At 25.2% G+C, this 26,505-nt stretch overlaps 2 protein-coding genes across 2 annotated transcripts; one reads left to right on the forward strand and one right to left on the reverse strand.

The window, feature by feature from the left end:
- The first annotated feature begins 1,769 nt into the window (after positions 1-1,769).
- Positions 1,770-14,096, forward strand: LOC145836050 (organic cation transporter-like protein). Its single transcript, XM_082943842.1, has 14 exons — positions 1,770-1,948; positions 2,516-2,619; positions 3,015-3,173; positions 4,461-4,564; positions 5,168-5,322; positions 5,754-5,823; positions 6,218-6,337; positions 7,191-7,317; positions 8,486-8,632; positions 9,672-9,828; positions 10,914-11,022; positions 11,361-11,460; positions 12,705-12,826; positions 13,590-14,096. The coding sequence occupies exons 1-14, from the start codon at positions 1,807-1,809 to the stop codon at positions 13,660-13,662; spliced, it is 1,689 nt and encodes a 562-aa protein (XP_082799968.1). The 5' UTR covers positions 1,770-1,806; the 3' UTR covers positions 13,663-14,096.
- A 1,315-nt stretch (positions 14,097-15,411) lies between these two features.
- Positions 15,412-25,038, reverse strand: LOC145835946 (uncharacterized). Its single transcript, XM_082943717.1, has 20 exons — positions 24,974-25,038; positions 24,655-24,687; positions 24,338-24,394; positions 23,567-23,674; positions 23,316-23,393; positions 22,982-23,098; positions 22,727-22,798; positions 21,749-21,859; positions 21,443-21,517; positions 21,257-21,376; positions 20,494-20,679; positions 20,193-20,258; positions 19,674-19,781; positions 19,342-19,419; positions 18,949-19,065; positions 18,558-18,629; positions 17,891-17,998; positions 17,517-17,591; positions 16,661-16,801; positions 15,412-15,489 (listed from the first exon to the last, which is right to left on the reverse strand). The coding sequence occupies exons 1-20, from the start codon at positions 25,035-25,037 to the stop codon at positions 15,479-15,481; spliced, it is 1,797 nt and encodes a 598-aa protein (XP_082799843.1). The 5' UTR covers position 25,038; the 3' UTR covers positions 15,412-15,478.
- Between the last annotated feature and the right edge of the window lie 1,467 nt (positions 25,039-26,505).

The following is a 26,505-nucleotide window of genomic DNA, read 5'->3' on the forward strand; positions in this document are numbered from 1 at the left end:
TTTTTCTATTGTAATTTTTATCCTACAAACTTTTTTTTCTTTATATACTTTAAGTAGCTGCTTTATGTATTTTAATTTTATTTGTTATTTTTTTAAGTTGTTAGTATGAACTTAGCTTGTTTGATTCAATTTTTTGTACACCGGAATTGAGTAGCTACGTGCTGTTACGTCACCATTGAACTAAACTTTGAATATGACGTTTTGTTGTTTTGCAAAATAGTTGATTACATGTTTCTATTTAAAAGCTTAATCAGTGTTTTGTATCAATATCTTAAAAATTCATAATTTTTTTTGTAGTTTTAGTTTTTGATTTTTTATAAATGAATATTGTATTTTATTAATGATAATTTCAAAATGAGTTAAACGGTACAAAACATAAACGAAAAAAAAATTAGAAAAACCTTAAAAAACTATATTTTAACATTTTTAGGCATTAAGTAGTTTTTCTATTTACAACAGCTAAATATAAGATATTGAGGTAAATTTATTTCACATTTTGATTTTAGAACTAGAGTTAAAAAAGAAACTTTAATAATTAAAGTTTGTAAATATAAAGCTTGCCAATATATGTATAACTGTCATGTTATAGCGTTACAAATTGTTTAAAATGATATATACGATCTAGAATATATTAATATTGATATATTTATTTATAACAGTATAACATTTTTGTTTAGTAAAATGTTTTTTGTTTAAAAAAAAGCTGTTATTTAGGAGTTATTATCACATAAAATGAAAAACAAAATGTGTAAACAAGCAAATTTGTTGTTAATTAGTTAAAGGAAAAAAATAATCACAGTTAAAAAGATCAATAAAAAAATTTTCACTATATAATTATACTTTACTTTAGTTTAATCAAAAAATTGACAAATAGTTTGTGTTTGATTTCCTGTATAGTATTTGAATTTATTTATAAGTTTAACTGTGGATTTAAGTATCTATACAGATAATGAAAATTTATTTCACTAAATATGGAAAATAATTGTATAAGACTTTTTATTAACCTTGGAACTAGGTCGCATGGTAGTTTTTTAATAAATCTTATTTTTTATTTTTGTTTTTATTAGTTTTTTTTTAACTTTATAAATATTTGAGTAGTTGATAGTTTTAATGTTTTTAGTTTATTGTAACATGCATTTGTTTTAAATTACTACAGTTTAAAATAATTAGTTTACCAAAACAAATAAAAAAAATGTAAACCGATTGTATATTTAGTAACTAACTAATTAAAAAAGTAAGATAGTTTTTAAACGTTTATTAAAAATTGTTTAAAGACTTACGTCATGCTACGCATTAAAACGTGTTGTAACTCTTGTTAGTATGATAAGACCAACAGCTCGACATTTTACATTTTAATTTTTTTAGAAAAATTTTCTTATTAAATTGCTTTTTGATAATGCTGTTTTGTTTCAGATTTATTAATGTTGTTGTTTTGACAGCTAAATTTTTGTTTGAAGAGCGTGGAATTGATTGTATAACAAATAAAATTTTTTTCTTACACACATCTTGGTAGTAAAAAAATGTGAAAGAAAGGTTTCTTCAAAATACTTTTTTCGAATAAAAGCACTTAAATAAGGTGTCTCGTTTAAGTTTAGACGTTGATTGATACAAAAGTAACAAATTTTCAAAGTTTTATAAAAAACAGTTTGAGTTTTGTTAAATTGTTTAGATTTTAGACTGTCCAGTATTTCAAAGTAATACAATGTATAGTATTCATATGTTATTTTTTGTTTCTAAAAAATCCTTAACTAATATTTCAGTTATTTCATTAAAACAACTTGTTTAAAGTAGGATTAAAGCTGAAATATGATAAACAAAGACAAGTACAACTACAACAAGATAATCGACGACGTTGGAGATTTTGGTCGTTTTCAATTTTTGCTCATCATTGCCTCGTTCCTGACAATCCTACCAGGGGCGTCGAATATTCCCGCTGGAGTGTTTTTCTGTAAGTGAACAAAAAACTATAAAGGTATTTATTAATTTTTATTAAAAGTGTTTTGAATGAGTTAATAAACTTTGTTTAGAGAAAATTGTTTACTTTGCAAATATTTTATCTAAAGAAATTTTAACTAAAATGTATATTTTTAAAACATAAGTTGCTTGATGATTTTAGTTCAGATAGTTGTTACAACTAAACCAGTCAAGATCATTAAAACTTATTAAATCTTTTTTAACTGTTTAAGTATACTGTAAAAAACTTCACTATTTCAAAGTTGAGCATTTTTTAGTCAAAGAAGATAAAGTTATTAAGGACCGTAAATCTTTATTTCTTAGTTGATCTCTCCTTTTATTATAATATTTTTTCTGATTTACAAGTTTAAATATTTTTAACATGAACAAGCTGATTATGTTATTATTGTTTATTGAACGACAAAAATAAAACGCTCAAAAATTTGGTCTAAGGACCTGGTGTACGGAAAAACTTTTCGCTTATCGAGTTGCACACCACTGATTAGATGTAACTAACCTGTAACTTATTGTAAACAATTTTACAAGTTCATATATTTAACAGCCTTTCACGAGTATGGAAGGTGTAGAACTCCTTTGGAGCATACAAGTTTGAGTCATGATAATCTAACAGAGCTTTTTATACCCCAAAACAGCAGTTACGCGGTTGTTAGTTTCAATTGTTTTGTATTACAAAAATGTTTCTTACAATTTTTTAAAACCTTAGGTTTATTTTTGAAACTTTGTTGCTTTGCAAAGATGTTCTAATATTAAGTTTTCATTTCAATAAACAACGTAAAAGAATTTAAGTGTTTGATAAATTTTGGCCTTCAGTCTTGATTGTATAAAAAAAAAACATACTTTCCTTTTGAAGTAAAATTTTGAAGGTAAAAAAAAATAACAACACCAACAACAAAATTAAAAGTATTTACCAAAAGAATAAAAGACTACTAACAAGTCAAATACTTGCACTATATCTGTTTTTAACAAATCGACTTGCACGACCTTTTTATTAATTAACTATTACTAAATTACAATGATCAAAATTAAGTAAACTATAATAGGAAAGTACCAGCTGTAAAATATACACCACAAGCAAGTGTGCAGGAAGAAATGTGACTTGCTACACAGAAGAACTTGCAAGTAATAGTTCACAATTGTCGAGTTGCCATGAAGGCTACGTTCACAAGAAAACTGTCATGCTAGAAACTGTCGTTACCGAGGTTTGAATGTTATATTTTGTCGCGTAAATTTGTCGTTACCGAGGTTTGAATGTTATATTTTGTCGCGTAAATCTGTCGTTACCGAGGTTTGAATGTTATATTTTGTCACGTAAAACTGTCGTTACCGAGGTTTGAATGTTATATTTTGTCACGTAAATCTGTCGTTACTGAGGTTTGAATGTTATATTTTGTCACGTAAATTTGTCGTTACCGAGGTTTGAATGTTATATTTTGTCGCGTAAATTTGTCGTTACTGAGGTTTGAATGTTATATTTTGTCGCGTAAATCTGTCGTTACCGAGGTTTGAATGTTATATTTTGTCACGTAAAACTGTCGTTACCGAGGTTTGAATGTTATATTTTGTCACATAAATATGTCGTTACTAAGGTTTGAATGTTATATTTTGTCACGTAAATTTGTCGTTACCGAGGTTTGTATATGTTATATTTTGTCACGTAAATATGTCGTTACTGAAGTTTTGAATCTTATATTTTGTCACGTAAATCTGTCGTTACCGAGGTTTGTATGTTATATTTTGTCACGTAAATATGTCGTTACTGACGTTTGAATGTTATATTTTGTCACGTAAATATGTCGTTACTGAAGTTTTGAATGTTATATTTTGTCACGTAAAACTGTCGTTACCGAGGTTTGAATGTTATATTTTGTCACGTAAAACTGTCGTTACCGAGGTTTGAATGTTATATTGTGTCACCGTAAATCTGTCGTTACTGAGGTTTGAATATATTTTTTTTCTTGTAAGTCTGTCTTACCAAGGTTTGAATGTTATATTTTGTCACGTAAATCTGTCGTTACCGAGGTTTGAATGTTATATTTGTCACGTAAATCTGTCGTTACCGAGGTTTGAATGTTATATTTTGTCACGTAAATCTGTCGTTACCGAGGTTTGAATGTTATATTTTGTCACGTAAATCTGTCGTTACCGAGATTTGAATGTTATATTTTGTCACGTATTATATTTCATTTTAGTATATTTCTCAAGTACAGCTGTTTTAGTTAACGTTTATCTTGCAATTTGTTTTTGTTTTAAAACTAACAAAAAATTAAGTAGTTTTTTCAGTGAATTAAGCTAGTAGTTAGTTACGTTTTCACAGATGTAAGTACATTTTTGCATAGAGAAAACGAATAGGCGTTTGACGTTTTAATTTTACCGTGCTTTCTTGTTTGCACGATTTACTTAAACTATTTTAACCAAAACAAATATAATAACCTTACTAAACAACACTAAGCACAAAAGTACTGATATTCAAATAAATTGTTGCACAGTTCGACCTTGTGTGCGACAGAAGCTTTCTGAAAAAGGTGTCGATCAGTTTATTCTGTCTTGGAATGATGCTCGGAGGTTTTGTAGCCGGAGTAATGGCAGATATGTTAGTTAATTAATTAAATAAATAAGTGCAGTTTGTTTTGGAACCTAAATAAGTCCTAACAGTAACAAAAAAATTAATTTAAGATTTATGTTAATGAAGATCTAGCTGATATGTTGTTTATAAAAACTATTGTACATTAATAAACTTTGTTTTAAGCTAATATTTGTTAGTTTAATTACCGCAAGAGTACTAGCTTGTATGTGAGTCAGTAATATAGTAATAGTAAAATAAATCAACTTTATGCGTGAAGTTTGCTCTAATATAAAACTTAAAAGTGCTAAAACTTATTAAATATTTTGTTGAGAGATAAAAGTTTTTGACCTAGCTGTATAAATGTTTAAAAAATTAACCTTAATTAAAAAAAAATAATCTGCCTTAGGTGTATATTTTTTATCGGTTATATATACTGATCGTAATATATTGTTAAACTTTGATTTTATATCATTATCTTGCTTATAAAACAACACAATTATATTCTTTAGTTGTAGTATTTAATTGTTAAGCTTTTTTTTTTACTTTTATCAGTTTTGAGAAAGCAAAAAACTTTAGCATGGATTTCAGTTAAACTTTAATTCAGAGAATAAACTATATTTTTTATACCAGACATGGGAAGAAAAAAATTTGGTTGTTTTCTTTATTTTTCGCCAGCATCTTTGGAGTTTTGTGTTCTTACAGCTCACAACTGTGGATGTTTTTTCTATGCAGATTTTTTGTTGGGTCTTTTGTTTCGAGCATCATTCTTTGCGTCACTGTACATGGTTAGTTATACAATGTTATACGAAGTTTTAAGTCAATAAATAAAAAGTGACAAAAGTACAACAGCCTATGGATGTTCTTTACTTTTAGCTAAAAAATAAATTAAAAATATAAACGCATAAACTGCTTTGTAATCTAACAAACTATGTTTAAGTTAAAAGTTTAACTTTGATTTAAAAATGCTAACAATAAGCTGTTTCTCGTTGAGCCTATGTATTTAAGCTGCCTACTGTGACGTAATAGTACACACGTTTCAAAACTTAACTGGCTTTGTTTTATATTCACATGTGTTTAATTCATTTGTGTAAAAATAAATAAACAAATAGCTTTACACTTCATCATTTTTCATAGACAACTTTAAATGATAAGTTTAATCTTAATGCAAAACTTTATAAACAAGTAAAGTTTCTAATGTGTAAATATTTCTCCACAGTATCTGAATTTGTGGGATCCCAACACCGACCCATGATCGGAATCATGTTGGGAGTCTGGAATGGAATCGGGTAAGTTTTTTCAATAGCTTCATTATACTACTATTTTTTTATTATTTTTTAAATTTGTTATTCGTGAGTTTTAATAATTAATTCACTGTTTTTAAGTTTTTCCCTGATCTGTTATTAGTTGCATCGATTTCTAATTTTAAACAAAACTTCAAACCGGTACATAATACGTCCTATTTTTTCTTTAACTTTTAATTAATTAACACAGGCTTGTTTTACATTTTCGTATTTATGACTAGTTTTTTTTATTAGTTTCATTATATTTTCCTTAATTTAGTTTCGAGCAATATTTAATCGACATAGGGAAGGGCTAGACAAAATGCTTTTAATGTTGAGTTTTCGAACTTGTGAAATGAACAAAGTGTGTAATATTTTTAACATAAAACTTATATAACAGATACATCAACTTATCTCTGTTTGCTTATTATTTCAATAGCTGGAGGTCTCTTCAACTGGCAATAGCGTTGTCGTTCCTACCTTTTATAATAATTGTCGTGTTTATTCCTGAATCACCCAGGTTTTTAAGTATTAATGTTTTTTATTTTAGTATTTTTATAGTATCAAATTATTACGTTACTTTGAAACTTTTTTTTTGTTTTATTGGTTGTTCGCATCACAGAAACTTCTTGATCTGTATTTGTAAAGTAAATTTTTAAACTAGTTGTTTTAAAGCAATTTTATTGTTTAGTATTTTCTACCAAACTATTAAAAACAAAAATTTTCACAAAGTACCATCAAGCTCAATATGCACGCGTAAAACCGCTTTTGTGTTTTAACAAAGACATTTTTGTGTTTTAGGTAATACTTTGTTATACTTAAACAATCATCCATCAAAATACACGCTTACTTTAGCCCTTTTAAATTAAAACGCCAAAATTCACTAACCACCAACCAATTTTAAAGTCCTTATATTTTTATGCTATGGTTGATTTGCGTTAACCTTTTTTAAAATACTACAACTATTAACAATCAATCAGGATATGTAAAATGAAACCACTTTTTTTTATTAGAAATTTAAGATAAGTTATGCACTGGAATTTTCACTAGTGTTTTGAAAGCTTGCTTAAGTTTTTTAGCTTTTCTTCTAAATGCTTTATTTGTTTTTTGATACATGCTATATAATCTATCATATTTTAAAAGTATTTTTAAAATTTGAAAAAGCATTATATATTTTAATTGAAATAAATACGCTTTACAATAAGCAAGTAACGTATTTTTTTTTCAAACCATTATTTATTTTTGTTAAATACTTCTAATAAGAAATATACTTTCTATCAAAATAAATTTAAAAACACATATAAAATTAGGAAAATTTATTAACAAAGTTGTTAAAATTTTTTCTTTTAGTAAATGTTTGAACATTTTTACAGGTTTTTGTTTTCAAAAAGGTACAACAAACGGGGAAAGAATGTTTGTAGGCTAATTGGAAAAATAAATAACAAAGATTTAAAAAAAATAAACTGGAAAAATGCACTTGAAGAAAAACGTGTAGTTCAAGTTAGAATTAATTATTTATAGCAAAAGTATTAGTAATTTATGAAAATAGCATGAATTGCTTAAGTGGACCAAGTGTGATAAATTTACGTATATACATTTTCTCAAGTGTAGAAAATACTGAATAATATTATTTTTTAATTTTTAAAGTTTACACTAACTTTTAATCTCGTTAAAATGCTTATCCCGTTAATTGTTCTTATATATTGATGTTTAATATTACTTGTAAAGGTTTATATAATTATAATAAATATGAAATAAGCTTTTATTGTTTTTTATTTATTAGTTAAAGATTACTTTAGCATTTTATTTTTGATTTTATACACCATAATTGAATATTTTCATCGTAAATTCGGTAAGTAAAAAACGATGTTTTACATACACTAACAAAAGTATATTTTTGGCAACAGTTTTACTTAAATGAATTTATTTGTGATAAAAAAATTAGTTTTATAACTTATAAGTAGTATAATGTCTAATAATGTTTTGATTTACTTATTATAATAACTTTAGTTTTAGATAACCTACCGTAAACTTCTTTAGAATAATCGAATTCAACAAACATTTAAATAGTTCAAAAATTAATGTTATTGCAAGAAACGACGCCAACAACTAAATGGAAGTTTAATTTTTTGGTAACCTTATTGATTGTTAATTGTACATAAAGCTTCTTATATATATATATACATATAAGATACATATGTTTTCTTTAATAACTCCTAAACTTAAGTTGTTCTTGCTTATCTGCTTTTAGTGCTATATATAGTTATAAGTTTGTAAAATACGAAGCTTTAATATTTTTATCCAGTACGTGAAAATTCATAAACTGCTGCTAGTAATTTAAAACTTTAATACCATAACTAGTTTTAATTTCTAAATCAGTACAGAACAAACTTAAAAAAAAAACTTGTCTGCTAATTTGTTTTTTTTTTCTACAGTTTTATGCTTAAGTAGGTTATTGGTACTAGTTGATTTAAATGAGGGTTGGGTTGGTATAAACGTTTGGGTAAGTGTTAAAAACAAATTAAAACAAAATAAAAACAGCTGAAATATATTTAGAAAACTCACTTAAGCATATGTAAACTCCGTATATGAATCAAACTCCGTATTTTCTCAACACTGCTTTCTAGCGGATGTATTTTCATGCAAAACATTTAGTCACTTTTTACAGAAAACCTCACCATTCGCTTTACTGCTCAACGGCGCCATTGTGCGGATGGTGCTGAAATCGTTCCTGCTCATGTTCACTTCTTCTCTCGTATTTTTCTTCCTGACTTTCAACGTCGGCGAGATGTTTGGATCTGTCCATCTGAATCAGGTAGTACAAGTATAATATATATATATATATATAAATATTAAATACAAGTAACTAATTGCTTAAATATTTTAATCATTAGTAAAAGTGTCGTAGACTACTTTTTTATATTCCTATAACTTTTTGTTTGGATCGTTTACCCTCAATAAGATATAATAATAATAATTCGTTCAAAACAAATTAAACGTTGTTTCATTAAATTGTTTTTTAAACACCAGGGTTTCTATTTTAACAGTAACTTTTTAGAAAACGTTTTTGAGAAACTTAAAACGAAATCACATTTATGTCAGATACCAACCACCTTTATTAGCTCACAAGACAAAAAATCTTTAAACATTTTTTAACCTTTTAACTTCTTATATTTACTCCTTAGCCAGCTTAAAAAATCTATATGAATTCATTTATGCCTCAACATGTGATATATGTTCAAAGTTGCTAAGTAAAAAACAACAAAATACTCAAGTAGTACAGTCCAAAAGTTATTAACAGATACTATAAGAAATTAACAAAAATGTATTGAATTAAAAAAAACTCCAAAAGTTCTCAGTGGCCTGGTTGTGACATACCTGAGTGAATATATGAAAATGTATAAAATATTGAAACACTTTAAGTTATCAGAGAATACTATAAGCTATTAATTTTTTGAGGTGTTTATTAATAAGTAATTAAAAGAAAACTAATAAACTTTCAATTTTCAAAAGTATCGTGCAACAAAAGTTAAATAAAACGTAATAAAAAAAGTATAAATGTGTCCAACAAAAACAATTAAATAAACTCTAATAAAATTTCCAAGTTTTCAAATATAAGTTATTATTTTTTATCAAACATATTAAGCAGCTTACTTGAATTTGCGTCTTGCATCATTGTTTTTCCAATAAAGGGTAACCACGGAAGGAAAAACAATTTTAAAACATTTAACTAAAATTGAATAAACATTTATTCAACGTTACTAAACGGATTATTTTAAAAAATATCAAAATATCAAGGGTATTAGGAGAGTTCATAACTTTATTACAACAATTTATTGTTAAATTATTCAAAGGTGTTCAGCGGGTTAGTGGAGTTTGTTCCCTGCCTCATTGTCCTTCCAGTAGTAGGTAGATTCGGGAGGAGAAAATGGGCTATCGGGGGGCTGACGTCATCAGGTATTCTCCTGATTTCCGCGGAAATATTGAAGCTTGCAACCAATGAGAGCGATGGTACGTATATTGTGATATCTAAGTTATTATGTAAGAGATGAGCTATTATTTGTTTTCATCATCAGAAAACCTCAATTTAGTTCCTGATAAAAGTGATGGTGAAAATGTTGTAACATCTTTTCTTTATGCTGATTGAAGTTTCAAAACTTTAAACCTATGAAAGCAATTAGTTAGAATTAAAACTATTTTGATGTACTTATAGCAGACATTCTCAAGCTTGCAAGCTATGAAAGCAATTAATTGAAATTAAAACTATTTTGATGTAGTTATACTCAAAGTTGTAGCAGACATTCTCAAGCTTGCAAGCTATGAAAGCGATAGTTATAACACTTTATTTTAAGTATAATATTTCTCATACAAAACTATATATTCCTGTTATGTGATCAGGAGTTGTAAAATTTTCAACCTGTGATAGTGACGGTAATGATATTTTTTAAAATAAATTTACTATTATTGTTACTAGTTAACTTAAGGACTATATGTTATTTCAACAGTTTCTATTTTACAACACTTAGAGTACTTTTAAACTGTCTTTGTTTACTGCATCTGCTAAAAACTTAACAAGCTTCTATAAAGTATGAGATTTCCTAACATTTGAAACTTATTAAATTGCTATAGTTTAAACACTTGATTATACTACTCATTCACTTTCAGAAAAGTTTGTTGTCAAAATTTATAGTCACCCTCTTCAATGAACAGCTTCCTAAAATAAATGTTTAAGTGGAAGTTTTACTTTTTAATTTAGAAATTAAATAAATTTTTTAATTGCTAAAATGAACAAAAACTAAAAAATACAATATTGTTTTTTCAGGAGTTGAAAATATAAGTAATAAAACACATTTTTTAAAATATTCATTAAGTTTCAGGAGTTAAAACGGCTAAGTAGTTTTACTGATACTGGCAAAGCTGGGTAAAAGTAAATTAATAATATAAATAATAAAACATGTTTTTCCGAATTTTTTTTTATTAAATTTCAGGAGTTAAAACAGTTGAAGTAGTTTTACTGATACTTGCAAAGCTGGGTAAAAGTAAATCAATAATACAAATAATAAAACATGTTTTTCATATTTTTTATTAAACTTCAGGAGTTAAAACGGCTGAAGTAGTCCTACTCATGCTTGCAAAGCTGGCGATGAGTCCTTCATTCAATCTTTTGTTCGTCTACATCGCTGAGCTATTTCCCACTGACTTGAGGTTTCCTTTATTTATAAACTAATTTATTTAAAATTTTCAGTCTTTTCGTCTTTTGTACATCACCAAACTATTTCCTGTTTATTTGAGGTTTTGTTAACAAATTAACAAGTTATTTATCTACCACTTGCAACTTAAAAAGAATGTATTTTTCATATTTAAAAATCTACTAAAGAATAAAATTTAAAATGAGAAAACTTTAAAACCTGTTGTGACAATTTTGATTTTGTAAATTGTTACCAAATTTCTTATTATTATACACACACAAACGTTTACTATAGCCTGAAAAATTTCTGTCATTTTTCATCGCTATAAAACAGACAGCAATTTTTTTTTTACAGAAACACAGCTAGCGGTATGGCATCTGTTGGGGCCAGACTTGCATCTGTGTTGAGCCCGCTTCTGACTGGTTTCAACCAAAGTATTAACAAATACATTGTTGTTAGTTTCAATAGAAATATTAACAAATATATTGTTGTTAGTTTTAATGAAAGTATTAACAAATATGTTGTTGTTAGTTTTAATGAAAGTATTAACAAATACATTGTTGTTAGTTTTAATTAAAGTATTAACAAATATGTTGTTGTTAGTTATAATGAAAGTATTAACAACTATATTGTTGTTAGTTTTAATTAAAGTATTAACAAATATGTTGTTGTTAGTTTTAATGAAAATATTAACAAATATATTGTTGTTAGTTTTAATGAAAGTATTAACAAATATATTGTTGTTAGTTTTAATGAAAGTATTAACAAACACATTGTTGTTAGTTTTAATGAAAGTATTAACAAACACATTATTGTTAGTTTTAATGAAAGTATTAACAACTATATTGTTGTTAGTTTTAATGTTAAATATTAACAAATATATTGTTGTTAGTTTAATGAAAATATTAACAAATATATTGTTGTTAGTTTTAATGAAAGTATTAACAAATACATTGTTGTTAATTTTAATGAAAGTATTAACAAATATATTGTTGTTAGTTCTAATGAAAGTTTTAAGAAATATGTTGTTGTTAATTTTAATGAAAGTATTAACAAATATATTGTTGTTAGTTTTAGTGTAAATATTAACAAATACATTTTTGTTAGTTTTGATAAAACATTAACAATTATATTGTTGTTAGTTTTAATAAAAGTATTAACAAATATATTGTTGTTAGTTTTAATGAAAGTATTAACAAATACATTGTTGTTAATTTTCATGAAAGTATTAACAAACACATTGTTGTTAGTTTTAATGAAAGTATTAACAACTATATAGTTGTTAGTTTTAATGTTAAATATTAACAAATATATTGTTGTTAGTTTAATGAAAATATTAACAAATATATTGTTGTTAGTTTTAATGAAAGTATTAACAAATACATTGTTGTTAATTTTAATGAAAGTATTAACAAATATATTGTTGTTAACTTTAATGAACGTATTAACAAAATTTTGTTTTTAGTTTCAATAAAAATTATAACAAATATACTGTTTTTGGTTGAAATAAAAGTATTAACAAATTTTCTGTGACAAGTTTATAAGTTGTTCAAAAATCTATCGGTTACTAGCTAATTAAAAACCTCAGTATTTTCAATGTTGTTTTCTCGCTTAATTAAACTCAGTCATATTGCAATGTAACTAGACATAAAACTTTTGTATTTTTGTTTTTCTACAATTTACATTTTTTTATCTCAGATTTCAGTCGGGGTTTTGTCGCTCCTCACTGCATTTGAAGCTTATTCGATGCCGGAGACGAAAGACACCAAAATGCTTTCAACCGTTGAAGAAACCATTTACTTTTACCAGCACGGAAAAACGTTAGTGCTTTTTTTTTAATATTTCAGTTTTGATTTTTATTTACAGTTATTTGTAATTATTTTTTTTCAAAGATCGATTTAACTTACTGATACAAGGTGATAAAATCAAAAATCAAAAAACAAGATTGTTGTGTTGTTTACTATAATTGGTTATGGTTAACTTTAGGTGAGCACCAATATCAAACTGAAAATATAAAACATTTGATGTCTTGTTTAACCATAATTTTAGGCTAAAAAAAAACAATACTTTGTTTTAAACAAGCTATATAAGTTCATTGAAAGAACTAAAGTAATATATTATAAACTAAAATATTTAACAAGTTTTATTTAACAATATCATAATCAATATATATTATTGTATTGATATAATCACTTTATATTGTAAAATAAAAGCAATTAAATATTTAAGTTTATTATTTTATAATATTTAAGTTTAATTTTATTCCTGTATTTTCAAAAAATAAATTTTTAGCCTAAAATTATGATTAAATAAGAAATCAAATGTATTATAATTTCAGCTTGATATTGGTGCTCAACTTAAGTTAACCATAACCCTCTAATTTTGATAAAGTATTTTTAATTTAAGTTCATGCTTCATTGTTTACTTCTTAATTTTTTACTATGTGAAGCAATATTTATCCATGAAATTTTTAAAGTTTAGCTCAGTGTTTAAGTACATAATTTTAAAGCTAAATTATGATAATAAACAAAAATTTTATAATTTCTTTAACGAAAATTCACCAACAAATTATTTTTTTTACAGCATTGAAATTAATGATGCGAATAACAACAACAAAAAAGAAAATGAAGACAGCACAAATTTATTGGAAACTTAGATTTATATTACATCTGTTTATAAATTTATTAGGAATTGAAACAATACTACTAGTTGGGTAAATAAATCTAACAGCAATTAAGTATGCAACTTGATGACCGAGAGGCCTTTTTGTGTACCAAGGTCCTTGAACCAAAAGTTTTTGAGCAAATTTTCGTTTTTTTATTTGTTTGTTCAACAAACTAAATTAGTAAAAACTTTTTGAAATTCTTTTACATTATGTTCTAAAACTACTTAAAATTACAAACAGTTGTTAATATCATTTTAGGTCTTCAATGTATTTACTTTCAACTATCAGAGTAAAAAATAATTAAACTTGGTAAAATATATTACTTAATATTTGCACTTAGTTTTATTCAAAAGATGCATTGAATATGTTTTTTTTAGATTTTATCATACTGTTTTAAACACTGTTTTAAAAAACTAAGATTATTAAGTATCCTTATTAAATTTTTTAACTTTAAAAGAAAAATTTCATAACTGCCAACTATTTTTTCTGAAACTTTAATAACATAATTGTTAGTTTTTGTTAATAAACTGAATATTTATGTTCATTGTTTATACTTCAATAAACTGTTTTAATTACTATCATGTAATTATAAACAAACAAGTAGTTGAACGATTTAAAACTTTTTAGTTTTTATTGCCATTGAAAATCTTTAGTTTTATTTTAAATATATGTTCACTTAGTATATTATATTTGAATTTTAAATGTTTTCAGAACCTAAATTTACTTTTTATTTCTAACTTCTCAGCTTTTAAAATCATATAAACATTTAAAAGTTTTTTTTGAAATCTATTATAAACCTTTGAACTATGTGAAACCGTTTTATATTAACTGTTTATATAAGTTTTATCTATGTTTGCACAACGAATTATTTGTATATTTCAAATGAATTAGTACTTTTTTTATTTTTTTAAACAATTAGTACAACTAACTCTAACTTTTTTTAAAGTTCTTTAGTTTTATTTTAAAACTTAACATATACTTAATTGAAATAAGCAATTTAAAATTATAAAATAATGAACCGACAACAGAATAGTTAAACTTCAATTTGTTGATAAAATCATCTTGTCAGGAACATAATAAAGACTTAATAATAAAAATTTTGAAACTCTTTCTAATATGGTCTATAACATTTTTTTAATTTTCTTGACGTGAATTTTTTTTTTGAATAAATAAAATAATTTGAATCCCGACGAGAAATTGTTATAATGGTATAACTTTCAGTTGTAATTTTTTACGAATGTTTTTGTTTTTTTTAATTCGATAATGTGTTTATTTATAATGACATTAAAGCTAATTTATTAAATATATATTTATATCAACTTCTTTGAACTAAGTTTATTCAAATCGTTAATATTTATAAAGTATTCTGTTACGAGAGTATAACCAACGTATATTTTAAAATTAAATCATTTATACTAAAACATATCTCTTGTACAAGCTACTTTTATGCTTATGACCGAATAAAACTATTAAATAGTTACATAGTATAATGGTATTTATTTCGATTTACTATAATAATACTCAGTTTGTGCAGCTTACTGTTTATTAATAAAAAAAACAACGAATAAAAAACAATCGTGAATTTGATGTTCAAGTAAATAATAAAATATATTTTATTTTATATTAAAGAGCAAGACTATCAAAAAAAAACTTTTCTCGCATAAACGCTAGTATATAATTTTTATTTATTTATGTTTATAAAAGAAGAAGTTTTAACCAAACAGTTTTTATATTTTAAGTTGTTATGGTTTAAATGTTTAAAAAATTCATCAAATATTTTATCAAACTCACTGCAAAGACATTAGGCTTATTGTTCATCTGAAAAAAATATTTAGTTAATTAATTAAAAATTATTAGTATTTAAGTACAATAAAATTGAAATACAAATATGTTTTATATTCACATTTTAAACAGTTTTATCAGTTATACAAGATGCAGTTAAATGATTTTTTTATTAACCAATTTAACCGACTAAAAGATGCAATCAAAAGTAAGTTATTTATATTTATAAAGCCTACATTAAACAAAATTTTTTTTACTGCATTCAGCTAGTTGTACTATTAAACAAATTACTTGAAAAAAATACTGTTCAATTTTTATTTTTCACCGTAAAACATTAATTCAAAGTGATGAAGCATTATCGAAAAGAATACATATATAATATTCAAAACCACAGTTTGAACCCTTAAAAACTGCTTGATATTACGTATTGATAGTTATTACTGATACGTCGTAATAAACAGTGAGAAAAACTAAGGAAGTAACCCGCGTTTTTTGAACTATTTTGTTTTTACAACTAGTATTACTACATATATTAACAATTCAACACAATTTCAATTGGTAGCTGTTAGCTTATTAATTTTTTTTTAGCAAATTGTCGTTTAAACAAACACTAGTTTAAACTACAATTCGCTTTTTTACTACTTTTATTATTTCTAAACCAAATGAAATATTTTTTATCACATTTTTTTTTAAACAACAACGAATACGTCTTTAATGTTATTAGTTTTATCATTATTTTCTATTTGATTATTATTCAACCGAACTATGTGCTCGAGCATATATTTGATTATAAATATTCATATGCAATTGTTTATAACTATCATTTATTTTCTACTTAACTATTTTTTGATTCTAATTATTTGTGTATTAACCTTGTATATTAAAAACATAACGTTTTTTATTGTAGGGTCAATAACTTCTGACGTCACCACTAATGACGTATCTGATACTTTGACGTCATCAATGACATCAGCATCGTTATATATTTTAATATTACGTATATAAGCCATGCGAGCAAGTCTTAACTTTTAACTTTTAAGTTAAAAGTTTATATTGTCAACGTTTTGTTTTGAAGGTTTTTGGTTTTTTACTTAAAATTTAGATTTCTACATTTTACTTCCTACTTTTTTTTTCTTGTTAACCTTTCGATTCATAACTTTTATTTTTTCGCTTTCGATCATGCAACATTTCTCAAATAGAAACTCACCGCCATGACGACGCCAGGAGAAAGGAATGAAACCATGTTCATCTCCGAGCAAGTGATGAGCGACTCCTCTAACAGCACCGATTGCGTGATGAGCAACTCCAGCTACTCCTCTGATGGCGTGGTGAATAATTCCAAAGATGACTGTGTTTTTGAAATTTAAATATAATTACAACTTGTTTCAAAAGATAATTGACTTGTACAAAGTCTAGTTTTGTTTTTATAAATATATTGTGTAAAAAATAATGCAAGTGCACTGTTACTTGTTTTAGTTTAAAAGTGTTTAAATTAACTTCATATTTACATGTTTATATTAGGTTTTTAAGTATTTAAGTTTTTTTTAAATAGTTTTGAAATCTTACTTATGAGTTTGATCATAAGTTTAATAGCAATATTCTTACAGACTAATAGTTTATCTTTTTTTTTTTGCAATTTAACAATTTATTTTATTACAGTTTTTGCAAACTAACAATAAATTTTAATAAATTTATAAAATAATAATTTATTTTTTAATTAATGCAAACTAACAATAAAATTTATTAAGTTTATAAAATAATAATTTGTTTTATAAGTTAATGCAAACTAACAATAAATTGTATTAAGTTTATAGAATAATAATTTGTTTTTCTTATTTTGGAAATCTAACAATAAATTTTATTAAGTTTATATAAAAACAATTTGTTTTTCTAATTTTGGCAAACTAACAATAAATTGTATTAAATTTATTGAAGTAATAATTTGCTTTTTAAAATTTTTCACTAACTAACAATATATCTTATTAAAATTATAAAACTAATAGTTTACTTTATTTTATTTTTAAAAATCAACAATCTGTTTTATTAAATTTTTTCAAACTAACAGTCTTGTTTGTTTTCATCAACTTTAAGTCCTTCTTTTACAAGTTTGTCCATAACTTCATTTGCCATGGCATCAACTGTTAAAATAGAAAAATTTTATTTTTCTGATTTCTACCGGTAGTGTTTTAGTTTATGAGAAGTATTTTAGATAATCGCAGAAGTTTGTTATATTTTTCGCAGGCAAAAAAATTATTTGTCGGCATAAATGCATAATTATGTTGCTAGATATGCATCCAGAATTTGATTTAAATTTCAATGTAATTAACAAAAACTTGTGGCTTTTTGTCTCAATCATTCATTTTGTGTTTATTATTGAGTTACAGTTTTCTGATTGTTGCTGTTTAAAAAAGACTTTCAAAACTTTTAAAGAACTTACGCTCTTCATCTCCGAGTATGGCATGACCGAGTCCTCTAACAGCACCGATTGCGTGATGAGCAACTCCAGCTACTCCTCTGATGGCGTGGTGAATAAGTCCAAAAATGACTGAAAGGTATACATTTATTATATTATCATTATTGTTATTGAAATGGTTGTTTCGTTCACTATGATCAAAGACCAAATTTTTGAGCACTTTTTTGTCGTTCAATACACCAGTATATCTATTAGAAAATTTGTAAAAGTTTATTGATAAAATGTTCTTTTGCATTTTATTTCTACAAAAAAGTCCCTTTTGGATATATATATAAATTTGAATAACTACTGTTATTTAGTTTTCAAGCTAAACGTTCTTCACTAAACAAACTTCACTCTTTTTAGAACAGTTAAAGTCTTTTTATACGATCTTTAAGTATTATGTTTACAAATATATTAAACATTTTGAAATCTACTTAAAATTACCAATTTTCCTTTACTTCTTAGCTTTTTTTATAGTTTTAAATATCATAAGCATTAGAACAAAATGCAACATTATATTACAATTTTAAATATTCTTCACTGTAGTTTTTAACCTTTGTTAGTTCTTAATAATTACAAAAAAATTCATTATAGGCATATTTTAAAAATGCTTAGAAAATTAAACAAATAGTTTTGTTTAAAAACTTACAATCTTTTTTAGCTTTTTCACTATTGTCTTTGATCAAGGCATTTGTAATTTCCATGGCCAAATCTTTGCTGACTGTTTAATTTTAAAAAATATTTAAAATAATTTACTTATACATACATAATAAGATGTAATAAACTATAGTTTCGATTTTAAGTCGTGTTTAAAAATAACTTAATCATAAAAATAATTATTTAGAAGTATGAGACTGTACAATTATAGATATGCTCATATTTTAAGTAAGTCGCGCACAAAAACAGTTGTTTTAGTCAATAACAAAAACTACAGTTGTTGCCCTATACATTCTAAATTGACGAAACAAAAGAATTTTAACAAAGAAAAAAAACTAGAGCCTTTAGTTTAACTAATACTTCAAGATTTTTTTACAACTCACAGTCTTGTTTGTCTTCATCTCCGAGCAAGTGATGAGCGACTCCTCTAACAGCACCGATTGCGTGATGAGCAACTCCGGCTACTCCTCTGATGGCGTGGTGAACAAGACTAAAGATGACTGAAAAATTAAAAACATAAATAATTTCTTGTTATTAAGGCATAAAGTTAGTTTAAATGAAAACAAGTATAGATTTCAAATATATGTTTTCATAAAATAAAATCATTCAAAAGTTTAAACAAGTAATAAGAAGGAATTTTTCTTGTTTTTTCATCCTAAATATAAAAAAAAACAGTTTTATTTTAACGATAGCAGATAAACAGTTTGTTAAACGAAGCATTGAAATAGTTATACATACATTATAATAACACACAAATAATAATGTTATAAACTAACAGTCTCTGTTTTCTTTGTTGTCTTTCAAGTTTGAAAGTTTAATAAGTTCATCAGTAACATCCTTTGCCATTTTTTTACCTATTTTTTATTAACAAATATAGTAAAGTACAAATATGTATACTCTTTTTTTTAATGGAAAAAAACAAATTGTTTTTTTAGATCAATGTTTTAAATTCGATTAACAAAAGGTTTTTTTTTTTGATAAACATCTAAGAATGATTCAATGTCTTTATTTAGAAATTACCCTAAAATATCATTAAACAAATTTAAACTGACTTTAAAACATTTATACCTAAAGATTTTGTTTTGCAAAGATAATTGCTCAGACTTACTTTCTTCATCTCCGAGCAAGTGATGAGCGACTCCTCTAACAGCACCAATTGCGTGATGAGCAACTCCAGCTACTCCTCTGATGGCGTGGTGAATAATTCCAAAGAGGACTGGAAAATTATATAAAAAAATGTATATTTTTATATTTTTATGTTAGGTAGTATTAAATTTACTGAGTCAGTTTACAATCAGCACATTTAAACAGGTTTAACCGGTTATTGCACAATGTAATGTATAAAATAAACCTAACAACTGTTTCGCATAGCTTGTTTCTATAATGTTCAAGCTCGTATGTTTAAAATGAATAACATTAATGTAAAAGTTATACAAAAACATTAAAACGTAATTATAAAACTTTACACAAAACGCAATTAGTGAGAAAATTTAAATTTGGTCAATCAGAATGTAAAGTTCTAAAAACACAGAACAACCTTCATAACTAAGTTGAATTTTTTATATTGTTGACAAATTTTGTCAAGTTATTTTAAACAATATTTAATTTTTGAAATAAATAAACTAACAATCTCTGTTTTCTTCGTTGCTTAAGTCTTTCATCATCATGTCGGTGATCATGTTTGCTACTTGAACTAAAACAATATTAATTTATTTAAAACATAAATAAAAAAAAATTAGTGACCATTCTTGCTACTTGAGCCAAAACGCTATTAATTAATTGAAATTAAACTAAAAAATTGTTTGTTAAATGAAATAAGATATACATATTAGTAATCGTTCTTGCTAGTTGATATAAAATACTGTTTTAAACAAAACTTACTAAAATAATATCAGTTATCATTATTAAAATACTGCATAGCAACCAACCGTCTTCCTTGGGTTGGTCTCCAAGGAGCAACCAACCGTCTTCCTTGGGTTGGTCTCCAAGGAGCAACCAACCGTCTTCCTTGGGTTGGTCTCCAAGGAGATGAGCGGCGACCCCTATGGTTTGTGCAGCGGCGTGACCGATCACCCCGAGAGCTCCTCCGACCGCGTGGGCGATCAATCCGAGGACTGGAAAAAAAAGTTAAGCTTAAAGTTGAAAAAAACTAAAAATCATTGTTTATCAGGGTTTCCTAAAGCTTGGGAGATGTTTCAGAAATTCAGAGGCTCAAAGCGGTGACAGGGCTAGCAATGTGACCACAGCAGGGTCACAATCAGAAACTTATACTAAATACTCAGGAGTTGATGGTCAAGAACAAAAGAAAGGTCTGAGGCGTATTTAAGATTAGTTTTTATAAGAAATTGTAACGGAGGGGCCACAGCTTTTTTAATTTCTTCTTAGGGGGCTTAATGATAAAAAAAATTGGGAAACTCTGCTGTATAGTTAAGATTAAAAACTATCTCATTAATATAATAAAGAACCGCCGATAAAAATAAAAATTAAGAATGAGTTCAAAATGATTGAGGAAGTTATGTTTCACTGATTAAGTAATAAGCAACTTTTAAGACAGTTTTAAAAAAAATTTACTAAAAATTTGTATAAAATGTGTTTATCTCGACAGCTTGTTAAATAATTACGAAAAAATTGAAACTTGTAATTAACACTAGCATTAACGAATTAGCTATTTTAAGTTAGTTTTAAACTTACTGTCGTCTTCAGACAATTTATCTCCGAGCAAGTGATGAGCGACTCCTCTGACAGCACCGATTGCGTGATGAGCAACTCCGGCTACTCCTCTGATGGCGTGGTGAATGAGTCCAAAGATGACTAAAAAAATTATTGTGTATATGTTTATTGAAAACGTTGGAAGTTATTATTGTTTAATTAGCTTACAGTCGCTGTTTTTGTCGTTAATTTCGAGTCCATCTTCAGAAAGTTTGTCCATGACGTCATAAGTAAGTTGTTTCACTGTAAAAAAAAGTTTTGAAAATAAAGTTTAATGTCGTAAAACTTCTTATCAACAACTTATTGAAACGAAAACAAATTCTAAACTAGATTTCGATGCCTTTAATAAGATGTTTCACTAAAAAGAAATTATTTAATTAATACGTATTTTATTATGTTATTTTCAATGATTTTTGTTTTAGTTTTTACCATCTTAGATTGTTTTTAAGCTTGTTTTAAAGTTATTTTACTTACAGGTTTCTTCATCTCCGAGCAAGTGATGAGCGACTCCTCTAACAGCACCGATTGCGTGATGAGCAACTCCGGCTACTCCTCTGATGGCGTGGTGAATAAGTCCAAAGATGACTTTAAAAAATTTAATGCAATGAAAAATTAAAAGAAAAAGTATATGTAACAACTTAAGATAAGAAATAGTACAGTTTGTTTTCAAAAAGTATCGAAGACGTATAAAATCATCTTTTTATAAAGTATTTGTTTATTTTTCTTCAAAGACATCGAATTTCTTTTAGTTAATTTTTAAACTAAGATAAAAGGTAACAACTGTATAAAGTATTAAAACTTGCTTAGAATTCTACTTTAAAACTTAATCTCATTCATTGTCTAACTTTTTCATGCTTTATTTATTAAAACTGTCAGGTAAGGCTTGTACTTAATCAAAAATTAACAAAATGCTTCAAAATAGTTTATTTAGTTAGCCTAATCTAACAAAAATAATAATGTTTAGAAACTAATTTAATATATTCTAGTATGATTGTAGTAAAATACAGAAATAAAAACTTATATGATACTAAGCAGTAAAACATTAATGCTAAAAAAATTTGTAAAGAGTTATATATTTCAAATACTTTTAGCTTAATTTAACATAAAATTTAGAATTATTTTTTTTTAATAATTCAAAATAAAGGTTTGTTTCACTTTTATAATGCTTTTTTTTAATTTGATTTAGTCTGATATACTGAGACTATGTAAAGTACTAAACATATATGTTACTATTTAAGGTAAAATCACTAATTGAAAATTTTCACGTTCTTTTATTTTATCAATTTTATCACTTTACAACACAGTCTTCAACTATATAAAGCTATAATTAAAAAATTGCCTATAAATGTTAGTTTTAAACATGTTTAATATACTAACCATAATGTTTATTTTAAGAACCAGTAGTAAAGTTTAAATAAAAGAGACTAAGACAGTATTTTTATTCAAACTTACAATCGTTTTTGATTTTGCTATCTTTAGCTTCAACAATGTCTTTAGCGATTTGTTTAGCCAACACTTGTGAGACTGGAAAATAAATAAAGTATACTTATTAATAAATATCTTTTATGAATTCAAAACAATCAAGTTGTTACAATTAAGTCTTTTAAGTAATAATATTATTAAACAATTTTTTGCAACAAAAATATTTTGAAGACAAGTTGACTTAAACAGCGTGATAAAAATGTATAAGAGTTGAATGAAACTTACAGTCTTGTTTATCTTCATCTCCGAGCAAGTGATGAGCGACTCCTCTGACAGCACCGATTGCGTGATGAGCAACTCCAGCTACTCCTCTGATAGCGTGGTGAATGATTCCAAAAATGACTTGATAAATTTAAAAAAAAACTATATGCATGACAAATAAACTAAACTAAAGAGAAATATGTTTTCGAAAGAATTTATTTAAATATTAATTTTGCTCGTACAGTTTTTAGTAATACATATTACTTTTTTATTTTTTTTTATCTTTTTTTTCATATAACATTAAAAAAAAGTAAATAAAACTATCTGTTAAATAAAACTTATCTATTTTTAAACTAACAATCTCTGTTTTCTTTATTGTCTTCCAAACTTGAAAGCTTAAGAAGTTCATCAGTAATATCCTTTGCCATTTTGTTACCTTTTTTTCAAAATTATAATTTGATAAAATTTTATAAAAAATTTATAAAACATTTTAAGTTACTACTATAAGTATTATTTTAAGCCAATAAACTTTTTACTAAGCGATTAGAAAACAATTTCATAACTTATATAGATTAACTGAGATATTTCTAAGACTACTGCCAGACTTACTTTCTTCATCTCCGAGTATGGCATGACCGAGTCCTCTAACAGCACCGATTGCGTGATGAGCAACTCCAGCTACTCCTCTGATGGCGTGGTGAATAATTCCAAAGATGACTGGAAAAAAATTTGAAATTTTTAATTGTTATTGGATAAACTTAACCTTACTGACTTATAACAAGTTTAGAAACTGATCGTTTAGTGTACTTTTTTTACACTATAAATCAAATAAACTTTTTTTGAATTTACAAACATTTATGTAGTTAATTTTGAATAATGTATGAAACATTTTTACTTTGGTCTTTTTTTTTCTCAAACAGCAAAAACCCAAAGTAAAGGCTTACTCAATAATAAAAAGCATTTTTTTTTATTTAAAATTTATTTTTTTTAATGGAAACCTATTAATCTATTAATTTTATGGAAAGGTGTAAGTTACATATAAAGTAATACTTGTCAAGGTTCTACGTACTAAATTTTTTCAAACATTTAAGTTTTTCAACTTTGATTAAGTATCATTTCTGAATTTTTTAGTATAAACCTTACAGAGATGTTCTACAACTTTTGAATTCAACTAAATTAATAACTTGTTGTATAAAGTTAGTTCAAACTTATTAAGAACTAAAACCTTGAGGCGGGCGTAAAACTTTATTTTAAAAATAAATTTAAATTTCAGTGTTTTAATTGACTTAACCAAAGTAAGCAATATAATAACTTTTGCCATTAGAAACTCAACATTGAAAATTGTTTTCAAAATTTGAAAAGTAGAAAATAAAAACTAACAGTCGTTGTTTTGTTTTCCGTCTTGTAAGTTCTTTGCAATCAACTTCGCAATGAGATCTGTGTTTTACATTTATTATCGATTTTTAAATGTATATGTTTTTTCAAATGTTTTTTTGGTGTAGTCTTTAACCATTTGACACAAACATATCATAAACGTAATTCGAATTAATTCAAAAGTTAAAAGTATATTTTAAAACAAATATTTCACTTTAGTTGTTTTGTAGTCGCAAAAAGTTCTTAAAAACTATCAAATGTAATTATTAGCTTTTTTTTTTCTTTTAAGGTTGATCAATTAAACTTATATCAAAAATTCTTACCATCAGCTTTTTCCTGTGCCTTATCGGATGACACTGTAAAAAATTTAATGTTTATTCATTTAAAAAAATTATGCTAAGTTTTAAACATACAACTTATTTACTATCATTTTTATAAGTTTTATTTTGTCATTTTTAAACTACTTTTATTTACTTTCAAAACTTAATTACCAGTATTTACTTTAACATCTTATAATGTCCCGCTATTATTTACACATTTTTAACTATTTTGTTACAACTTTTTTGCTGAAAACTTAAGAAAAATTATTGAATATGTTTCTTGAAGACACTTTACTTTAATGATTATTACAACAAAACTAACCAGCTTTAGCTTGAGAAGTAGCCACAAAGGCTAGTGAAAGAGCTATCAATATACAGAACTTCATATTTGATTATTTTCAAATTATTTGATAATTAAGTTGGTCTTCAAACGGTTTATATATTAAAATTAAATGTGTAGGATAACCAAAACAAAGGATATTGCGTTGACCGGGAGTTTTTAATTAAAATTTTATTTTGTTTTGATTATCCATCAACATACTTTCACATTGAATACGTTTTTAAAATAACTAAAAAATATTGAAAATGATGATTTGTTTGATTTTGTAGTTTTTAAATTTTTTGAATGTTTATTGTTTTAATTATATAATTAGGAAATATTAATTATCTAAAATTTGTTTTATTTAGTTCTATTTACAACCTTAATTAAAACTTAACTTTTTTTTATGAATAGTCTTATCTATTTTAAAGTATAAAGAAATTTAATATTTTAGTATAAAGTTTGAAACAAAACTTAATTATTATACTGAGTTTTTTATTTAAAATAGAAAATACTGTTTAGGTAATGTATTTAGGGTACAATGTATTTTAATCTATTTTAAAAACATCATAGAAAAGTGTTATGAAGAAAACTGGCTGAAAACCATGGAAAAATAAATGAAATAATCAATTAAAACATTAACAAAAGCTTTTTGACGTTTATCTAAAACTTACATCCTTAAAAGTTTTTTAATCAGAGATAAGATCTAAAAATCAGAGATATCAATCAAATAAAAAGGGCGTGTTTTTTTTATTTACGGAAAAAGGTTTTAAAAGACTAGCTTAAAAGCAAATACAACTTTTATTTGTTTTTTTTTGTTGTAGTAAAAACTAATTTATAAAACCAGAACTTAACAAAGTATTTTTATATAATTTTAGAATCTAATCACTTTTAGTAAACAACATAAAAAATGGGTTTACTTAAGTACCTACTTAGGTAATAAAAATTAAACTTTTAATATAAAAGAACTAACAACAAAACAAAATATTAAGAAACTTTTGTATAACATTCAACTTTATTTCGCTTAGAAAAAATACTTTTAGTTAAACTACTTTTAGTAAGTTTTTATACAAGCAATTGAGTACAGAAAACTTTTTTTTTTACTACAGACAACAAAATTAATTCCATGTAAGAAATTCCTACCAAAAATGTTTTTGGCATTAAGTATTAACTAAATTTAAAAAAAAAAACGACTTACATTTGGACATGTGTAAGCAGTAAATTTATTTTAACTTTTTTAAATGACTGTATTAAAGAACAAAGTTAATATTATGTTATAAAATATATACATTTAGTTTAAAATACCACAAAAACTTTGTCACAATAAAACTTTTACAATCTGTTTTGAACAAAAAAGTCTAAAAAATTGAAAAAATGATCATTTTCTTTAACGTTTTTACAGAATTATAAATCAAGTTAAAATTATAAAGCTTAATATTTGTTAAAACATTTTGTATCAATTTATTAGTAGTCAAATGTTTATGGTACAATTGTTTTGTAATGTTTAGTCCACATTTAAATAAAAACAACGCTGT

Source organism: Thalia democratica, chromosome 5 (assembly GCF_965202585.1).
Source record: "Thalia democratica chromosome 5, ktThaDemo2.hap1.1, whole genome shotgun sequence".
NCBI lineage: Eukaryota > Metazoa > Chordata > Thaliacea > Salpida > Salpidae > Thalia > Thalia democratica.